The sequence below is a fragment of the Canis lupus genome, chromosome 4 (genome assembly GCF_003254725.2).
Source record: "Canis lupus dingo isolate Sandy chromosome 4, ASM325472v2, whole genome shotgun sequence".
NCBI lineage: Eukaryota > Metazoa > Chordata > Mammalia > Carnivora > Canidae > Canis > Canis lupus.
Genome location: NC_064246.1, coordinates 60,801,737 through 60,817,083, shown reverse-complemented (window position 1 = coordinate 60,817,083; position 15,347 = coordinate 60,801,737). Strand labels below are relative to the sequence as shown.

Sequence of the window (15,347 nt, the reverse complement as noted above, 5' to 3'; positions counted from 1 at the left end):
CTCTGTGCTTGGTGCCAAAATAAAGTTTAAAGGAAATAGTAAATGATCATTGCAGTCAGTGTGTAAGCCTGGCCCCAAAAGATTCATTTCAACAAACAAATCATTAGTTGTCTATAATTTTCTGGAGTTGAAGAATACATACATAGGGCATCATCCTTCTCTTGAGGAGCTTGCCATTCCAGTAGGAGGTGGACACGTATGCCGCTAAGATGGCAAGGCAGGATCGCCTAAGTAGAGATGGGGAAGAGGGGACCATGAGAAGAAGGCAAGTGAACAAAGGCTACAAGGGAGCAAGAGAATGCGTTCTGTCTCTAGGATTGGCTGTAGGCCAGTTTGAATCGAGCATAGAGAATGCTACACATTCGCAGCTCTGTAATGCAGCCAGTACTTAAACCTATGAAGGACATACTCAGGAGTGGATCCCTGGGGTCAGTTACCTGCATCAGGATTCCCTGCTTTTTTAGTGGGTGTTTATGTAGCAATGACATGTGAATCAGTGAGCTTGCTAGACAGAAGAATTATACAAGACCCAATCCTGGCCTGGCAAGCTATGTTCGGAACTGGATGTGACTATTTGATTTTCAGATATCCCAAAGATTTTAAAATTGAGGTCCTAAAGAAAGATTGTTCATATTCTAAGGATATAAATTTCCAAGATAATCTCTTCCTTGGTCCAAAGCCCTGTCTATGATGTCTTCTCCAGGTGGACACACTGACTCTGGAGCAGAAGCTATTTAGCGGCCCCTACCCCTATCACATCTGTATTATCCATGAATTCAGTAACCCTCCCAATGTCCGGAACAAGGTGCGCATCCGCAGTTGGATGGATACTATAGCAAACATCAATCAGTAAGTAATCCATGGCCCCTGAGGCTCTTCTCCATCATTTCCCATAGCAAGGGGTCCTAGAAACAAATCCTAGTTATTCTTACCATATTTGAAATGATTCCGCCTGAGCTTGTCAGGCACTGAAACATTTGACATATAACATGTAAAGACTGAGGGGAATGAGTACTTAAAACTAAAGAGCATTGTATACATTTGTAACTTTATTACTAAACTTCGAGAAAAACTGCAGGAACTGACCGTACATGTACATTTGACTCCATTCCATTCCTTTTGCCCCAGTGCATGGAAAAGATAGGAAATTTAAAGACCTTACTACTGTTAATGTTTTTACATCATCAGAAAGTTGGGCTTTTTTATACATCAGTTATATAAATGTTTTATTTAGCATCTTAAACACAAGACATTTGATTAGAGAGTGGCTTTCTTTCTTTCCTCGATAGGATTTTGAAGATAGTGAGGAAAGTAATTGAAACCTGACTAGATATGTATCCTCCAGCTTTTTCTACTTCTGTTGGCTCTTTAATATTCTGAAATGTTCACTAGACTCTGGGCCTGATACAGCTTCGATGCATCCTTTCTACCCCACACCCCAATATTATTTTCAGTTTTGTAATTTTTATTTAATTTTTCTTATTGCCTCCAGAGAACTCATTAAGTATGAATTCTTCCCTGAAGCCACGCGAAGTGAAGATGATTTAAAGAAATACCCCAAGTACCCCTGGGGTAGAGAAATCTATACTTTAGAAGGTGAGCATTTACCAGTGTTTGGGCAGTTACATAGTTGCTCACTAACTAGATGGAGAGAAGGCCATAGGGAGGGTAGGAACGGGAGCCTCCAGTTCTTGGGGTAATGGCTGTTTTGAGTATCTGCAGGTAGCAGCAACCACATAAATATTGCTCTCCCTCTTCAAATCTTTACCATGCCCAAATAATCAGAAGCAGTGTTGAAACACAAAAAGTAGAAGAAAATTGAAACCTGCTACAGTTTAGGAGTTGAAATGACTTTAGGGCACCTGTCTCAGCCTCTTTATTTTATTTAGAGAGAAGGAGAAACTGAGGCATACTAAAATCAAAGGGTGACCGAGATCACATGACCTAATAGCGGCAGAGTTACAATTAGAGTCCACCTCTCCTGGTCCAGTGCTTTTTTTCTACCTGTGATGGATAAAAGCACATTTTACATCCTGCTTACAAAATACTAGTGTTTGGCCCTGTTCTTGACTTTCACACCAGCAGCACTGTTAATGTGTCTTCTTATTTTAGGGGTTGTGGATGGAGCGCCATATTCCATGATCTCTGACTTCCCTTGGTTGAGATCATTGCGGGCTGCAGAACCCAACAGCTTCGCCAGATATGATTTTGAAGATGATGAAGAAAGTAATTATGGCCTGACTTGATTCATATTCTTTAGTTTGAGTATATCTTACTGTGTTTGATACTTCATATTTTGTTTGGGTTAAAGGCAGTGTAGCCTTTAAATTGCTTCCCAAATAAATGTGGGGAGGGATATTTTTAATTTTTCATATTTTATTTAAATTCAGTTAGTTAACATATAGTATATCATTAGTTTCAGTGGTAGAGTTCAGTGATTCATCAGTTGCATGTAACACACAATGCTCATCACATCACGTGCCCTCCTTAATGCTCATCATACAGTTACCCCATGCCCCCACCACCCTCCCTCTAGCGACCCTCAGCTTGTTTCCTGTGGTTAAGAGTCTTACAGTTTATCTCCCTGTCTAATTTCATCTTATTTTATTGTTCTTTCCCTTCCCCTATCGTCCTCTGCTTTGTTTCTTAAATTCCACATATGAGGGTCGCCTGGGTGGCTCAGTGGTTGAGCATCTGCCTTTGACTCAGGGAGCAGTCCCAGGATTGAGTCCTGCATCAGGCTCCCTGAATGGAGCCGGCTTCTCCCTCTCTCTCTCTCCCTCCCTCCCTCCCTCCCTCCCTCTCTCTCTCTCTCTCTCTCTCTGTCATGAATAAATAAAATCTTTAAAAAAAAAATTTCACATATGACTGAAATCATATGGTAATTGTCTTTCTCTGATTGACTTATTCACTTAGCATAATACCCTCTAGTTCCATCATGTAGTTGCGGATGGTAGTATTTCATTTTTTTGATGACTGAGTAGTACTCCGTTTGTGTGTGTGTGTGTGTGTGTGTGTGTGTGTGTGTACACACACACACACACCATATCTTCTTTATCCATTCATCTACCTCTCCCAAATTAGAGCTACCCTATGACCCAGCAGTTGCACTACTAGGTATTTATCCAAAAGATACAAACAGTGATCTGAAGGGGTACCTGCACCCCACTGTTTGTAGCAGCAGTGTCCACAATAGCCAAATTATGAAAAGAGCCCAGATGCCGATATAAATATTTTTGTTTTTTATTTTTTTATTATGTGGTTCTCCACCTACAAACAGCAGCTCTCAATTTGTACTATAATCAGTGAACTTATTAGGGATATATAAAGGTTGGTGAGCAGAGGTACTTGAGACAAATTTTTCTACCTAGATGTTTTTATTACCTAAATATTTATAATTTTCTTACCCTTTATTAAGAGTTTGTTAGCTATATTGTTTCAAAATTGTTCCATTTACATTAATGATTATTCTTCTTATGAACCACTTCTTATGATTCAGGTATAGATTTTGGGGAGACACTTGAAGATCTTTTGAATATAGTTTTTCCTATATTCAAACACTTCAAAAAATGTTAGCATGCTTGAACATCCATTTGTAGGAAGTTTTTAAAACCTACTTTATGAAGAAATCAATTCGGAGAACTACATGTATATATGACTTACCTGTCTGGTCTGTTGCCATGTTGGGCCTTTACTCCTGTGTGCTGTCTAAGGCACCAAACATGGGCAATAGTGTGGTATGTGGAACTTTGGGGGCCCATTCCAGGAGCTATACCTAATTCAGTGGCATTGCATTACAGCAGATAGGCTTTTCTCATGGTCCAGCTTAACCAGTGACCTCCAGATGATTTTGATAATCCTGCATGTTTCTCCTTTACTTTCTCATTTTCAAGGTACCATCTATGCTCCTCGAAGGAAAGGACAGCTGTCTGCAGACATCTGTATGGAAACAATAGGAGAAGAAATCTCCGAGATGCGTCAAATGAAGAAGGGTGTGTTTCAGCGGGTAGTGGCCATTTTCATCCACTACTGTGATGTCAATGGGGAGCCAGTTGAAGATGACTACATTTGACTGATCCCTCCTACTTCCCAGGTATTCTGGCAGAAAGCCCCTGGGGTCGCCCAGCTGCCAGCCAGTGCCACAGGGATTCAGGGCATGCAGTTTGGAGGCCCGGGCACATTTTGGTATATAGGAAATATATAAGGAACGTTGAAGTTGTATACAAAGATTTGTACATAGAGGAAATATACAGAGACAATTCCCGAGTACCATCTTTATATCATATGTTTATACAATTTAATTTAAGAATTCATTTTAATGAAGGCAGATAATTGGAAAGAGTTCATTTTGTTTGTTTTTCCTGACTTAGTTCACAAAGTGTCACTTTTTGGCTGAGCCCCCATTTACTATATTCTTAATAATCATTGTCATCCCCTTAAATCTGTGCCTTTTTCTTCTCGAGCAAAGCTGTTTGAGTAAATCTGTTGAAGAGTCTTTGTGTCTTGTGTGCTTTTTTTGTGTTCTTATTAAAACCAACTAAACCCTATAGGAGGCAGCTTTATGTTTGTGTACAAAATGATGGTTCTTTTTCTCTTGGTATTATAGTGGCCATATTTCTTAAAATCAAATAAAAAGGTTCATGAGTTTAAAAAAATGAGTTTGAGAGGGGAAAATGGAAGTTTCCAAAGCATTTCTAGTTATTTATTTCCACGTTCAATTGTGTATATGCTTTATCTTGAATATAAAAATAAAAGTTTATTTAAAAACTTTTTTCTTGCCTTGGACCTGAATCCCTGTTTTTAAAGAAAAATAACAAATACTGCACAGAAAAGGAACGTATAGAGTTGTGTCTAAGTAAGATTCCAGTGTAATCCAGTTTCTCATCTCTTTTTTTTTCTTTCTAAAATCCTGTAGCTGCAAGGTGTTCAACTCGTAGAGCTCTTATGTGACAGATCATGGGGGAGAGCAGAATTTCCCAAAACACGTGGTCACCAGGGAATGGCCTTTCTCCTTTCTCAAGAGACAAATCACCCTAATGTGGCAGTGATCGGTGCCACATAGGGCCAGGGGTCACGAGCAAAAAAGGCTTTTAGAGCAACATGTGCATTTGAGGGCTAGCTTGTCCACTTGATAGTTGAGTGACCTTGACGAATTGCTTGAACTGAAGGTCTGTGGGAAAATTTGTCAACCCTTTCCAAATGGTCTCTCTGAGGTGTAGAGACTGCCTGCTCCAACCTTTTCATTTACAGGGGATTAACTGAAGCTCAGAAAGGGAAAATTTCTCACTTAGAGTCAAGAACCAGACAAGGCCAGGAAGGACAGGCCTTCAAGTGCCTGACTCCCACTGGGCTGCCTCCGTATTGTTCATGTCCACAGACATGCAAGGGTACCTGCAAGTATTCCTAACACTAAAATCATGTGAATGGTCGTATCTTCCATCAAAGTTCTCTCTTTTTCAAGACAAAATTATTTCTGTCACATTGGGAAGAAGGTCAGGAACCACATTCGGTCATCTTTTTATTCCCTTATTTTTAATTCCACCAGTCTTCCTTTTTAACTAAGTGTGTTGTACTCTCCAGGTTAGAAAAGGCAGGAAACATGAGATCCCTGGGTGGCTCAGCGGTTAAGCACCTGCCTTGGGCCCAGGGCGTGATCCTGGAGTCCCAGGATCAAGTCCCACATCAGGTTCCCTGCGTGGAGCCTGCTTCTGTCTCTGCCTCTCTCTGCCTATGTGTCTATCATAAATAAATAAAATCTCAAAAAAAAAAAAAGAAAAGAAAAAAGAAAAAGAAAAACTTAAAAAGGGCAGGAAACAAATTCAAAACAAACTATATTTAAGTAAAAGCAGGAAACAAATTCTAAAACATTCTAGATCTTTCGAAATAATACAACCCTCTCCCCCCAACCCTTAGACTCCATGTAAACCTGTTTTTTCAGTGTAACCGGAATAACCCAATCATCTAACCAATGCTTAGATGGGCCGCTAGAGGCCGCTGCTTTCTAACATGTTGGTTTCTTTCGGGCTCCTCCAACCCACTGCTAGGACAAGTACAGCAGGAAGTGCTAGAATCATTGCAAAGACCTCCAGACTGGAGCAGCTAAAAAACAAAACAGCAAACTTGGAAGAAGACTACTACAGTAGGCATCTGGTCAGTGTCTGTGGGACGGGTGGCTGCAGTGATTGCCCGACAGCAGGGGCCGGCACACTTCCTGTATGGGGCCAGACAGTAATGAGCTGAAGCTCCACCGTGGTGATTACTCAGCTGTTGGAGTGTGAATGCAGCCACAGAAGATACATCAACAAACGGGCAGGACTATAAAACTTTATTTATGGACACAAATTTGAATTTGGTGTAACTTTCACATGTCACAGAATATCTTTTAATTTGTTTTCCAACCACTTTAAAAAGTAAAAAAACGTTCTTACAGACTGGAGGACACGGCCCCCACATGGTAGGTAGTTTGCTTGCCCTCACCTGTCATAGAGAATCGAGTTGTCCTGTTCAGTCCATGCCATTACATGTCATCCACTTGTGGTGCAGTGTCTGGCACGTTTTTAAAAGGCCTTCACTGTTTGACAGACAGATGATTAAATTATCTCAGTGGTAGAGATAATGGTGTCTCTTGGGGTCCTGTCAGCCGTGAGCCCAATCTGTAAAGCACAGCTGACACATAGCTCTTACAGGCACCTCACCATGGGAATCGGGACCTAGATTCAGATTCTGACTTCCTCAAATGACTTCCAGCTGACCTGGAGGTGGTCACAGCCTTTACCCTGGAGGCTCCATTTCGTCATCTATAAATGATAACAATGAACAATAGGCCCACCCCATAGGGCAGTTGTGAAAGTGCCATGAGAGCCTTCATAAACGGGAAAAGGGCACAAGTGGACTGCTCCCACTATTATTCCCTTAATTATGAAGGGGTTTTTACTAATCTTTTCATAACCTCCTGTCCTTTGACCATATTCCAGGATGGTAGGAAGCAGAACTAGTAAGGCCATTAAGAGGAAATAATGATACCACGTAAGCAGGTTTTAAAGTGTTTCCCAGGGCACCGGAGTGGCACAGTTAAGTGTCCAGTTCTGGATTTTGGCTCAGGTTGAGATCTCAGGGTTGTGAGATCGAGCCCCATGTCAGGCTCCACACTCAGCGCAGAGCCTTCTTAGAATTCCCTCTGCCTCGCCCCGCCCCGCCCCGCCCCCAACGTGTGCACTCTCAAATAAATCTTTTTTGAAAATGTTTTACCAAGTGCTCTGCGCATACCCTCATACTAGAAAGTGTCTGATCGTTCTGCCCCCTGTTTTACTATTGGGGAAATTAAGGTATAGCAGGTTAAGGATCTGGTCAAAGGGACGTCTCCAGGAGCAGTGAAAGCACGATGATGTCAGTCTTCCCCCCTGAAGCCTGTGCTACTCGGGCAGGGGGTCTCAGGCCCTGGAGGGAGGCCGGCTGGGGCCCATGAAGGGCCAGGCCTTCCTTGTCCACGGGGAAGCTGCCTCTGACATTTGAGCCCCTGCCAGCTGACCTTCCTATGGTTAGCACAGGACAGGAAAACACGCTGCTGATTTTCTGAGGCAGGCTTCACATGCCCCACTCAGCCACAGGATACCAGCCAGACCCTAAAAGAGACAACACCGCACACTGGACGGCATCTGTTGTAGGGCATGGACACACAACAACTGAAAAGAATGACGAAGAATCACGTCTTACAAAATGACATGTATGGAGTACCGTTGGAAAAGGCAAATTGCAAATCACAATACACAGCATTATATATAAGAACAGAACAAGATCATCTAGTTTTATATGTACATTTATACATATGTAGAAACACAGGACACATTCTGGGGTTACATAAGCCAGCTAAAGCACAGATACTTCTTGAGGGGAGTGGGATGAAGCTGTAGTCAAGGGGGGTTTTGCTCTATAGTTAGAACTCTTTTTCATAGGAGTGGACTGCATTAATACGTTATCTGTGCAACCCATCACTTAAGTTGTCTAAAAATACGTAACTTGTATATTTAGAAATGAGAGGAAGAGGAAAGGACTGTTAGAAAGGAGTGACCTGAAGTGTTTCAGCTCTGATTCCTGTGTCCTTGGGCAAATCACCTTCCCTGACAAAGTCAGTTTCTTTTTCTATAATATGCTCTCCGTAATCCCTCCCTGCAGGTTGCTGTGAGAGGCTCAGGGACCTCCCTGGGAAAATACAAACTGTAAAGTGTCTGAGGTGATAAGCTCCTGGGACAGAGGAGCATATCCAGATAGTATTCCATGTTCCCACTAGGAAATGCAGCAAAGTCAAGTTGCCTTCCGCCGGAGCCACTCCTCATCCGCACACCCCAGGGAGGGCCTGAGATACAGACCATGCTCCCTGGGGCTCACACACCTGTCTCAGGCTGTGCTGCTGGTTACTCGGTGGCCCAGCAGCTGAATACTGGAAAGAGTCGGTGCGGGAGGGCCTTTCCTCCCACCCAATCGTGTACTGAATTCTTCTTTTGTTTAAAGACCGAAAGTCAGGCTCAGAGAGTGGAAGGGAGGTCAAGACACAGTAGAGCAAGTGCAGGGAGGGCTGCACACTGGAATAGGCAGGCCCTGTCTTCCTCTCCAGGCCCCAGGCTGAGGCGGGAGGAACTGCCTAGGCAACAGGAGGGCAGGGGCCTCCTCCGCTTGCTCACTCCTCACTCCCAGCATCGTGCCCTACATGTGCAAGTGGAGGAAGCTCATCCGTTAAGGACTGTGTGCCCATGGTGAGGACTGCGGGCTTGACAACCACACCGCCTGCGCCGTCTGCACTCCAAATGCACCCTTCCCAGCCCGGGGCCTGGGGCCTGGGTTCCTGGGGCCTGGGGCCTCGGCCTGGGTGCCTGGGTGTCTAGGCTAGTGGCCAGACCTCTAGGCTGAGGTCTGCTCTGCTACAGAGTGGGAGAAATCTGGGTACTTACGGTGTAAGGATTTTATGAGGATTAAATGAGAGAATCTACGTAAAGCACTCATCACAGTGCCTAGCAGAAAGGAGCTCCTTAAATGGTAGCTTCTCTTATTATTGCTACATTACTATTATTATTATTATCATTATTATTATTATTATTAAGATATGTTCTGGAGTGAGCTAAAAAAAGGAAAGGAAGGGAAAGGAGAAACAATATGAATCAAATATAATAGTAATTAAACTATCACCTGTTACACTTTCCTTCTCTCTGTGGTGCCAAAGGGTATCAAATTCCACTAGGGATTAATCACATTCCTTCAGAAAGTTTGAGAGATCTCCCCTGGTGACCTCTCTTGCAGCCCTACCTAGCTTCAGGAGCCCCACATGGGACAGGGCCCAGGCTCCCCCAGCTTCCAGCCCTCATTCAGCTCCCTTTTAAATACACGAGCACTGGGCTTACATTAGAACTTAAAAACCTTGTTTTGTTTTCATTTATCTCTATGGCTGCTTTCTATTTATGGCAAGTAATACTGATTTTCTATTCTGGGATTGATAAAACATTTCTTTCTAAAATAAGTAAGTGAAAACCTGAATTACTTACATGAACATATTAATCGCGGTACAGGCAGGGCACATATTTTATGGGGAAAATCCTCACAGTTGCCCTTGGCTGCACAGCAATTCAACCCCTGTTGAATGTGAGGGGTTCAACACATTGTTGAAGTGTTCCAACAATCCTCCTGGCCCAGAGAGTTTCTCCATTTTGTGGGCGCGATGAGCCAGGCCAGAGCTGGTTAAGGTCCCAAGCAGCACGTCACCCCACCAGGCCTTCGAAGCCATCCCTGATCTGTTTAAGTTTAAGCCAAACATTCGGCCTCAGTTCTCTAGACTGAATGGGAAAGAGACTGCAGATTCTAGCCAGGAAAGGTAAATGCATTAGTCTCCCCGCCGCCACCCACCCCCCCCAGACCAACTGTTACAGGGAAGGACGTTGACCAGAGAAGAGCAGAAATGACAGCAAGACAAAAGCCACGCCGGGCTCTCCCTGGAGGGAAATAACACCACCAAAGAGAAAAACGGGCAGACAGCACAGCACCAAGGAAACAGTACTTTGTTCTTGCTTGAAGATGATATTGAAGGCAGTTCAATTATAGCCGCCCCCAGCCCCTCCCGGGACCCCCTCCCCCGGCCTCCCCAAGCCCACCCTCCACGTCCAGGCGGACAGCAATCTGCCCCAGGGCAGAGCGAGTGAGCAGCATGATGTGAGAGGTGAAATCCAGGAAGAACGAGTTCGTCTACAAACACATACTCGGGGGGCAGTAGAAGTTCGTTTCGATCTCTTTCACTCGCCAGCTGCGGACCATGAGCAGGACGGGGAGTTCGGGGCCTCCCCCTGGACAGTCCTGTGAGCTGGAGGTTCTCATTGAGAAGAAGCACAGGTGAAGCCCCTGGATCCCAGGCATGGGGTAGTCTGGTTGCAGCGCCTGTCACCCCGGCGACTGTCCAGGCACATGTGGCCAGAAGAAATATGCTGCCTCCCAGAAAGCATCTCTTCTTGACACTTCAAGCTCCCTGGAAGAGGGTGGTCTTCTCAGGGAAGACAGCCCAGTAAGTCTCCTCCTTCCTTGGACAAGCTCCACGTCTCCTTCTCAGTCTTCCATACACCTGCTCTATTACCTGGACTCTCGGAAGCCAGGCTTCTTGGTAATGCCAGGCCAGCAGCTGTCTAGACAGAGCACCTCTCACCCTGTCCTGTGGCTGTTGGGCGCATCACCCACATCATCCCAGCCCTGGTCCAAAGAGACAGCAAAGTTTGCTTATGAGACCTTCTCTGCAAAGGACACCGTCTTTTTGACAATGGTAAGGGCTTCTATTTTCTCAATCGCTGTTGTTTCACTGGACCAGGGTGCTCGTGACCTCTGCAGACACCAATCAGGCCCACAGAAGTGTGTCCCGAGAGTCCAGCAGCTAATGGTAAGGTCTCATTTTCCCACGCATGCTGTAATCTGTGGATCCCTGTTGAACGGTATCGGCGAATATGGTAGGCCTGCCACTGAGAAATAATATTTCACACTAGCTTACTAAGCTCCTGGGAAAAGAAGCATCTCACAGGGAACAAATCCTACTGGATGGATGCACGTGTGTGTGCATATATGCATTCCACAGGAGATAATGTCGACTTTGGGGACATCAAAGCTTACCAGCTGCCTCAAAGCTCTAAACCTATTGCTTCCTCATGATGATCTGGTTCTCATGATCTCTTAGTCTTTCCCTAAGAAGTTCTTTGTGCTTTGAGATCAGAGACCTCATCCAGACGGCATGGGAAGAACTCCAGACCCCACATTCACTCAGCTCTGCCTTTCCCATGAGAAAGTGTAGGAAGAAACTGCAAACATGAGGAGGCTGGTTAATCCTCTCTGGGAGGCTCCCATAAGTGGGGTGACCAGCCAGCCTACTTTGCCTGGGACTGAGGGGTTTCCTGGGATGTGCGACTTGCAGTGCAAAAATCAAGGTGTCTGATCGTCCTTCCCACCATTTTTGGGGATGGAGAGAAAGGGGAGATCCTGTGGGTTCTGCTTTAAAATAGGTGATAAGGAGGCAATTGTGGCTTCTGGGATCACTTAGGAAGGAAATTGGGGTCAACAGACCAAGCACAAGGGCAGGGGGACCTGGTGAGGCTAGAAACTTTGGGCACATCTTTATTTTGTAACCTCCCCTGCCCCCCACCAGCACTACCTGCCCACCCACATTGCCTGTTCCCTGGGCTGGGTCCCTACAGGCCAGCAATCCATCCTCAGGATAGAATTTTTATCATCAGTCAAAAGAAAGATAACCGGGAAAAAATGTGCCCTCAAAAATTTTAACCACGGGGGATAATTCACCCCAAGATAAAATGATTCGCTGGTAGCTTTGACATCAGGGGAGCATCTCCTAAGGAGCTTGGAAGAAGTGAGATGCTGAAAAAAATGGAGAAAAATGGAACCCCAGCAGCTTCACAGGCAGGGGGGGGCAGTGAATTTCCCCAAGGAAGGAAGTTGGTTTGTGATTATGTCTTAGCCCCGACGAGCCAAGTGCCCGGCCCAAGACCAAGCACTGGCTCAGCACAGGGCCCTGGAATCCCCTAAAAGGTGTCTTATTGGAGCAACTTCATTTCCTCGCCAAATCTGAGTTGCAAGATCATCCTTAATCAGCATCCTCAGTAAAGGTACAGTTCCTTTTTCCATTGTCATGGAAGGAAAATGAATCAAGATTCATTCCACATGACCTCAAAGTGAGTATGCCAGTGAGACAAATGTCATCCTTAAACACACACACAATTTAGACTAACAGTAAAGATGCCTTTGGGTAATGGATCCAAAATTTAAAAAAAAAAAAAAAATGAGCAGTTTTCAGATCTATCCGCAAGAAAAAGGAAAAGAGAAATGTTCATAACTACCACCCAGAAAATATTGATGTTTCACTTGTCAGCTCTTTCATGCTTCTGGACAGACATCTTGGCATTGATATCAACTTGACTTCATTACAAGAGCCTTGATTAATTCACACACCAAAGTATGTCCAGAAGATGGCCACAGTGGAGAGGAAACTGGAGCTGTTCAAAGACTTAAAAGGGTGGGTGGACAGCAGATCAGTGTCTTCCAACATCTAAGGGCTCTCAAGGGGAACAGGGAGCTAACTGCATGGCTCCCAATGGAAGATGGAGCAGAAACACGACTTCGTTCCAACAAAGGGAAAAACTTTCTTATAATTAAAGCTTCCCTACAATAGAAGGAACTGCATTGGGAGGTAGTGAGCTCCTATCCCTGGAGGTGTGCAAGCAGAGACGCCCAACGTCCAAGGATATTATGGAAGATGCTACTCCAGCATTCGATGGGAGGCTGGATCTGAGGACGCCTGAAGTCCCTTCTCAACTCTGAGATCTTCCACACTCTGGCCTTGGGTCCTGTCCAGCACTGTGCCCCATGTCCCGTACCTGGGCCCTTGTCCCCACTGCCTCATGACTCGCTGGTGGTGATGAGGGTCAGGAGAGATGCCAGGGTAGCCTGTTCATGCAGACATGAATGGGAATGAATGGCTTAATCATGAGCCACGTTCTCAATCAGAAGCATGATTCCAAGGATTCTGGGTCATTGTGTATGGGCAGTTTCTCAAGTTCCTGGTGATGTCCACTGTGCAGAACTGTGTACCTAGGGAGGAAGGAAAGAAAGCATGAGAATTCAACGGACATCCTTCGAATGTACCAAAGAGAGTATTCCCATCACTGTTGGCTTCCTTCCTATGACATGCTTCTGAGAGCATGGTGAGGTGGGGCTGGGTGTGGGGGTACATTGAGAGGGAAGACCAAAGAACTCCATCCAAATTGCTCATTTTAAAAGTAGGGAAACTGAAGACCTGGAGGAAATGACAGGCCCAGAATTATACAAAGAGTTAGTGGCAGAGTTTGGACTAGAACCTAGATTTCTTCTTTTCTCCCAGCAAAGCCTAAGGCTCTTACATTCATCAAAATGTGAATGTACTCTACTCCACTACCTCAAGCAGTACCTGAATATGTGAATTCCCTCTCCTAGGGAGGGTTCTGGATTCAGTAATATCAAAGTGCTGAGATGAGTAAAGCTCTCAGAGTCTGAACGACACTATAACCATATTTGTTTCTCTCATTCCTTTTGGTGACATTTGGAAGAGTAAATCAATTAGATGAATCAAGCAGCAAGTTGATTCTAAGCATCACTGTGAAATTTACTACTTGACAAGTGTTTATTATTTGCGGTATCACACGGTTGCACTCCTATGTTAATTGCCTTTGAATCAATCTCGATTGCAAGTGGATCTTATCATCAGTAACCCGGATTCCAGCACCTGGCTGTTATTCTTATGAAATTTCTACAGAGTTTAGGAGCACTACCACCACTCGCTTCCCTGGGGCCAATGTCAAGCCCATTCAGTAGAACAAATAAACCCATGCCAGTTATTTGGCATCACATGCTGATGACCAAGTTTCTCATGAATTACATTAATGCTTTGCCCGGAATTATAATAAATTGCTGACTTTTATTGATTGATTGGTATTTACCAGGTACCGTACTAAACCCTTTACATGTGTTACCTTATTTAATCTTCACAACAAAAGATAGTATTATATTCATTTTGCCATTGAGCAAAATGACCAGAGCTTCAGGGACTTGCCCAAGGGAATAAAGGAAATTCGTGAAGATGAAGTCAATCAAACTCTACCTATCTGCTGCCAATACCCATGGTCACACACAACTCCAGGGCCAGGTATGAACTTAGAATAGTGGGTCTCAACAGGGACAATTTGGAGACACTTTTGGTTGTCATGGCAGGGACATGCAGTGGGTAGAGACCAAGGGTGTTGCTAAACACTGTGTAATACACAGTACACTGTCCCCCACACAGAGAGTTCCTGGCCCCAAATGTCAATAATGCCAAAATTGAGAAACCCTGACCTAGAATAAAAAGTCTTCTTTGCTGGATAAAAGCAGGTGTTAGCTGAGGAACAGAGACAAGGTGAAGGGCATGAGTCTGAGCTCTTAGAGAACTGTCCACTGCAGCTGCTGCTGGGCTCGAGGCCAGTGGAGGGGAGAGGACTTGCAAAACCACAAGTACCTGCCAGATAAGCCTTGAGAAGAATAAAGTGGAAATGGCTACAGAAAGGAGGATTATATATTTTTAATGAGAGTGACCAAGGAAGGTGTCTGGGGGAGATGACTAAAGACCTTAGGGAAGTTAGTGCTCCAGCTACTGAGTCACTGATGCTCAGCCTCAAACCTACTCTTCTATACTTGGCTTTGGAAGGATGCTGTAGACTATCAGCTTTGGATGCTGGCTGCAGTCAGGCTTCTCCAACAGGGGTTACTGCAGGAGGGCAGGAGCCCAGAAGAAGGGAAAGGGCCTTGCTCCTCCTGCGGGCATCATCTTAGTGAGGCTTCTGCAGCCCCACAGAGGCAAGAGCCTTCCTGCAGCAGCAGCCCAGTCCACTTTCCAACTCTTGCATAACCAGCTTCACAGTAGCCCCTCGGAGACATCAGCTCCAGCTGGCCAGCGCCTCCTCTTTATAGGTCTATGTCTCTGTTCTGTAGGGTCCCTCCTCTAAGTTTCTGGGTTTTTTATTTTTTTGTTTCATTGTTTCTTGCCTTGTGCTCTCAGCCCGAGAGGTAGTGAGTAGTTGCTTCAGACACAGCTCACCTTGCTGGGGAAGTAAGATGTGCTGCAAGCACCGTTTTCTATAATCACATACATTGTTTCGTTTATATCATGTACTCTTCACAACTCTAAGCAGTACCTACTAGACTTCAACTGATTTTATAGATGAGAAAACCGAGACTCAGAGAAGTTAAGCAATTGATAAAAGGCCACAATGTCCATGATGCCCACACTCTTAACCTCACGACTCTTA

General features: G+C 44.7%; 2 protein-coding genes across 11 annotated transcripts in view; one reads left to right on the top strand and one right to left on the bottom strand.

Moving 5' to 3' along the window:
* The window catches only part of FBXO38 (F-box protein 38), a 56,182-nt gene extending 51,687 nt beyond the window's left edge, over positions 1-4,495 (top strand). For all 9 annotated transcript variants that reach the window (XM_025434624.3, XM_049109261.1, XM_025434619.3 and 6 more), the window contains 4 exons: positions 704-849; positions 1,493-1,596; positions 2,113-2,226; positions 3,894-4,495. In XM_025434624.3, coding sequence (XP_025290409.1) covers positions 704-849; positions 1,493-1,596; positions 2,113-2,226; positions 3,894-4,072 — 543 coding nt within the window. In that variant the 3' untranslated portion in view covers positions 4,073-4,495. The remainder of the gene's footprint in view (positions 1-703; positions 850-1,492; positions 1,597-2,112; positions 2,227-3,893) is intronic.
* Positions 4,496-6,303: 1,808 nt separating this feature from the next.
* Positions 6,304-15,347, bottom strand: part of HTR4 (5-hydroxytryptamine receptor 4) — a 178,445-nt gene continuing 169,401 nt past the window's right edge. For both annotated transcript variants that reach the window (XM_049109262.1, XM_049109263.1), the window contains one exon: positions 6,304-13,119. In XM_049109262.1, coding sequence (XP_048965219.1) covers positions 13,032-13,119 — 88 coding nt within the window. In that variant the 3' untranslated portion in view covers positions 6,304-13,031. The remainder of the gene's footprint in view (positions 13,120-15,347) is intronic.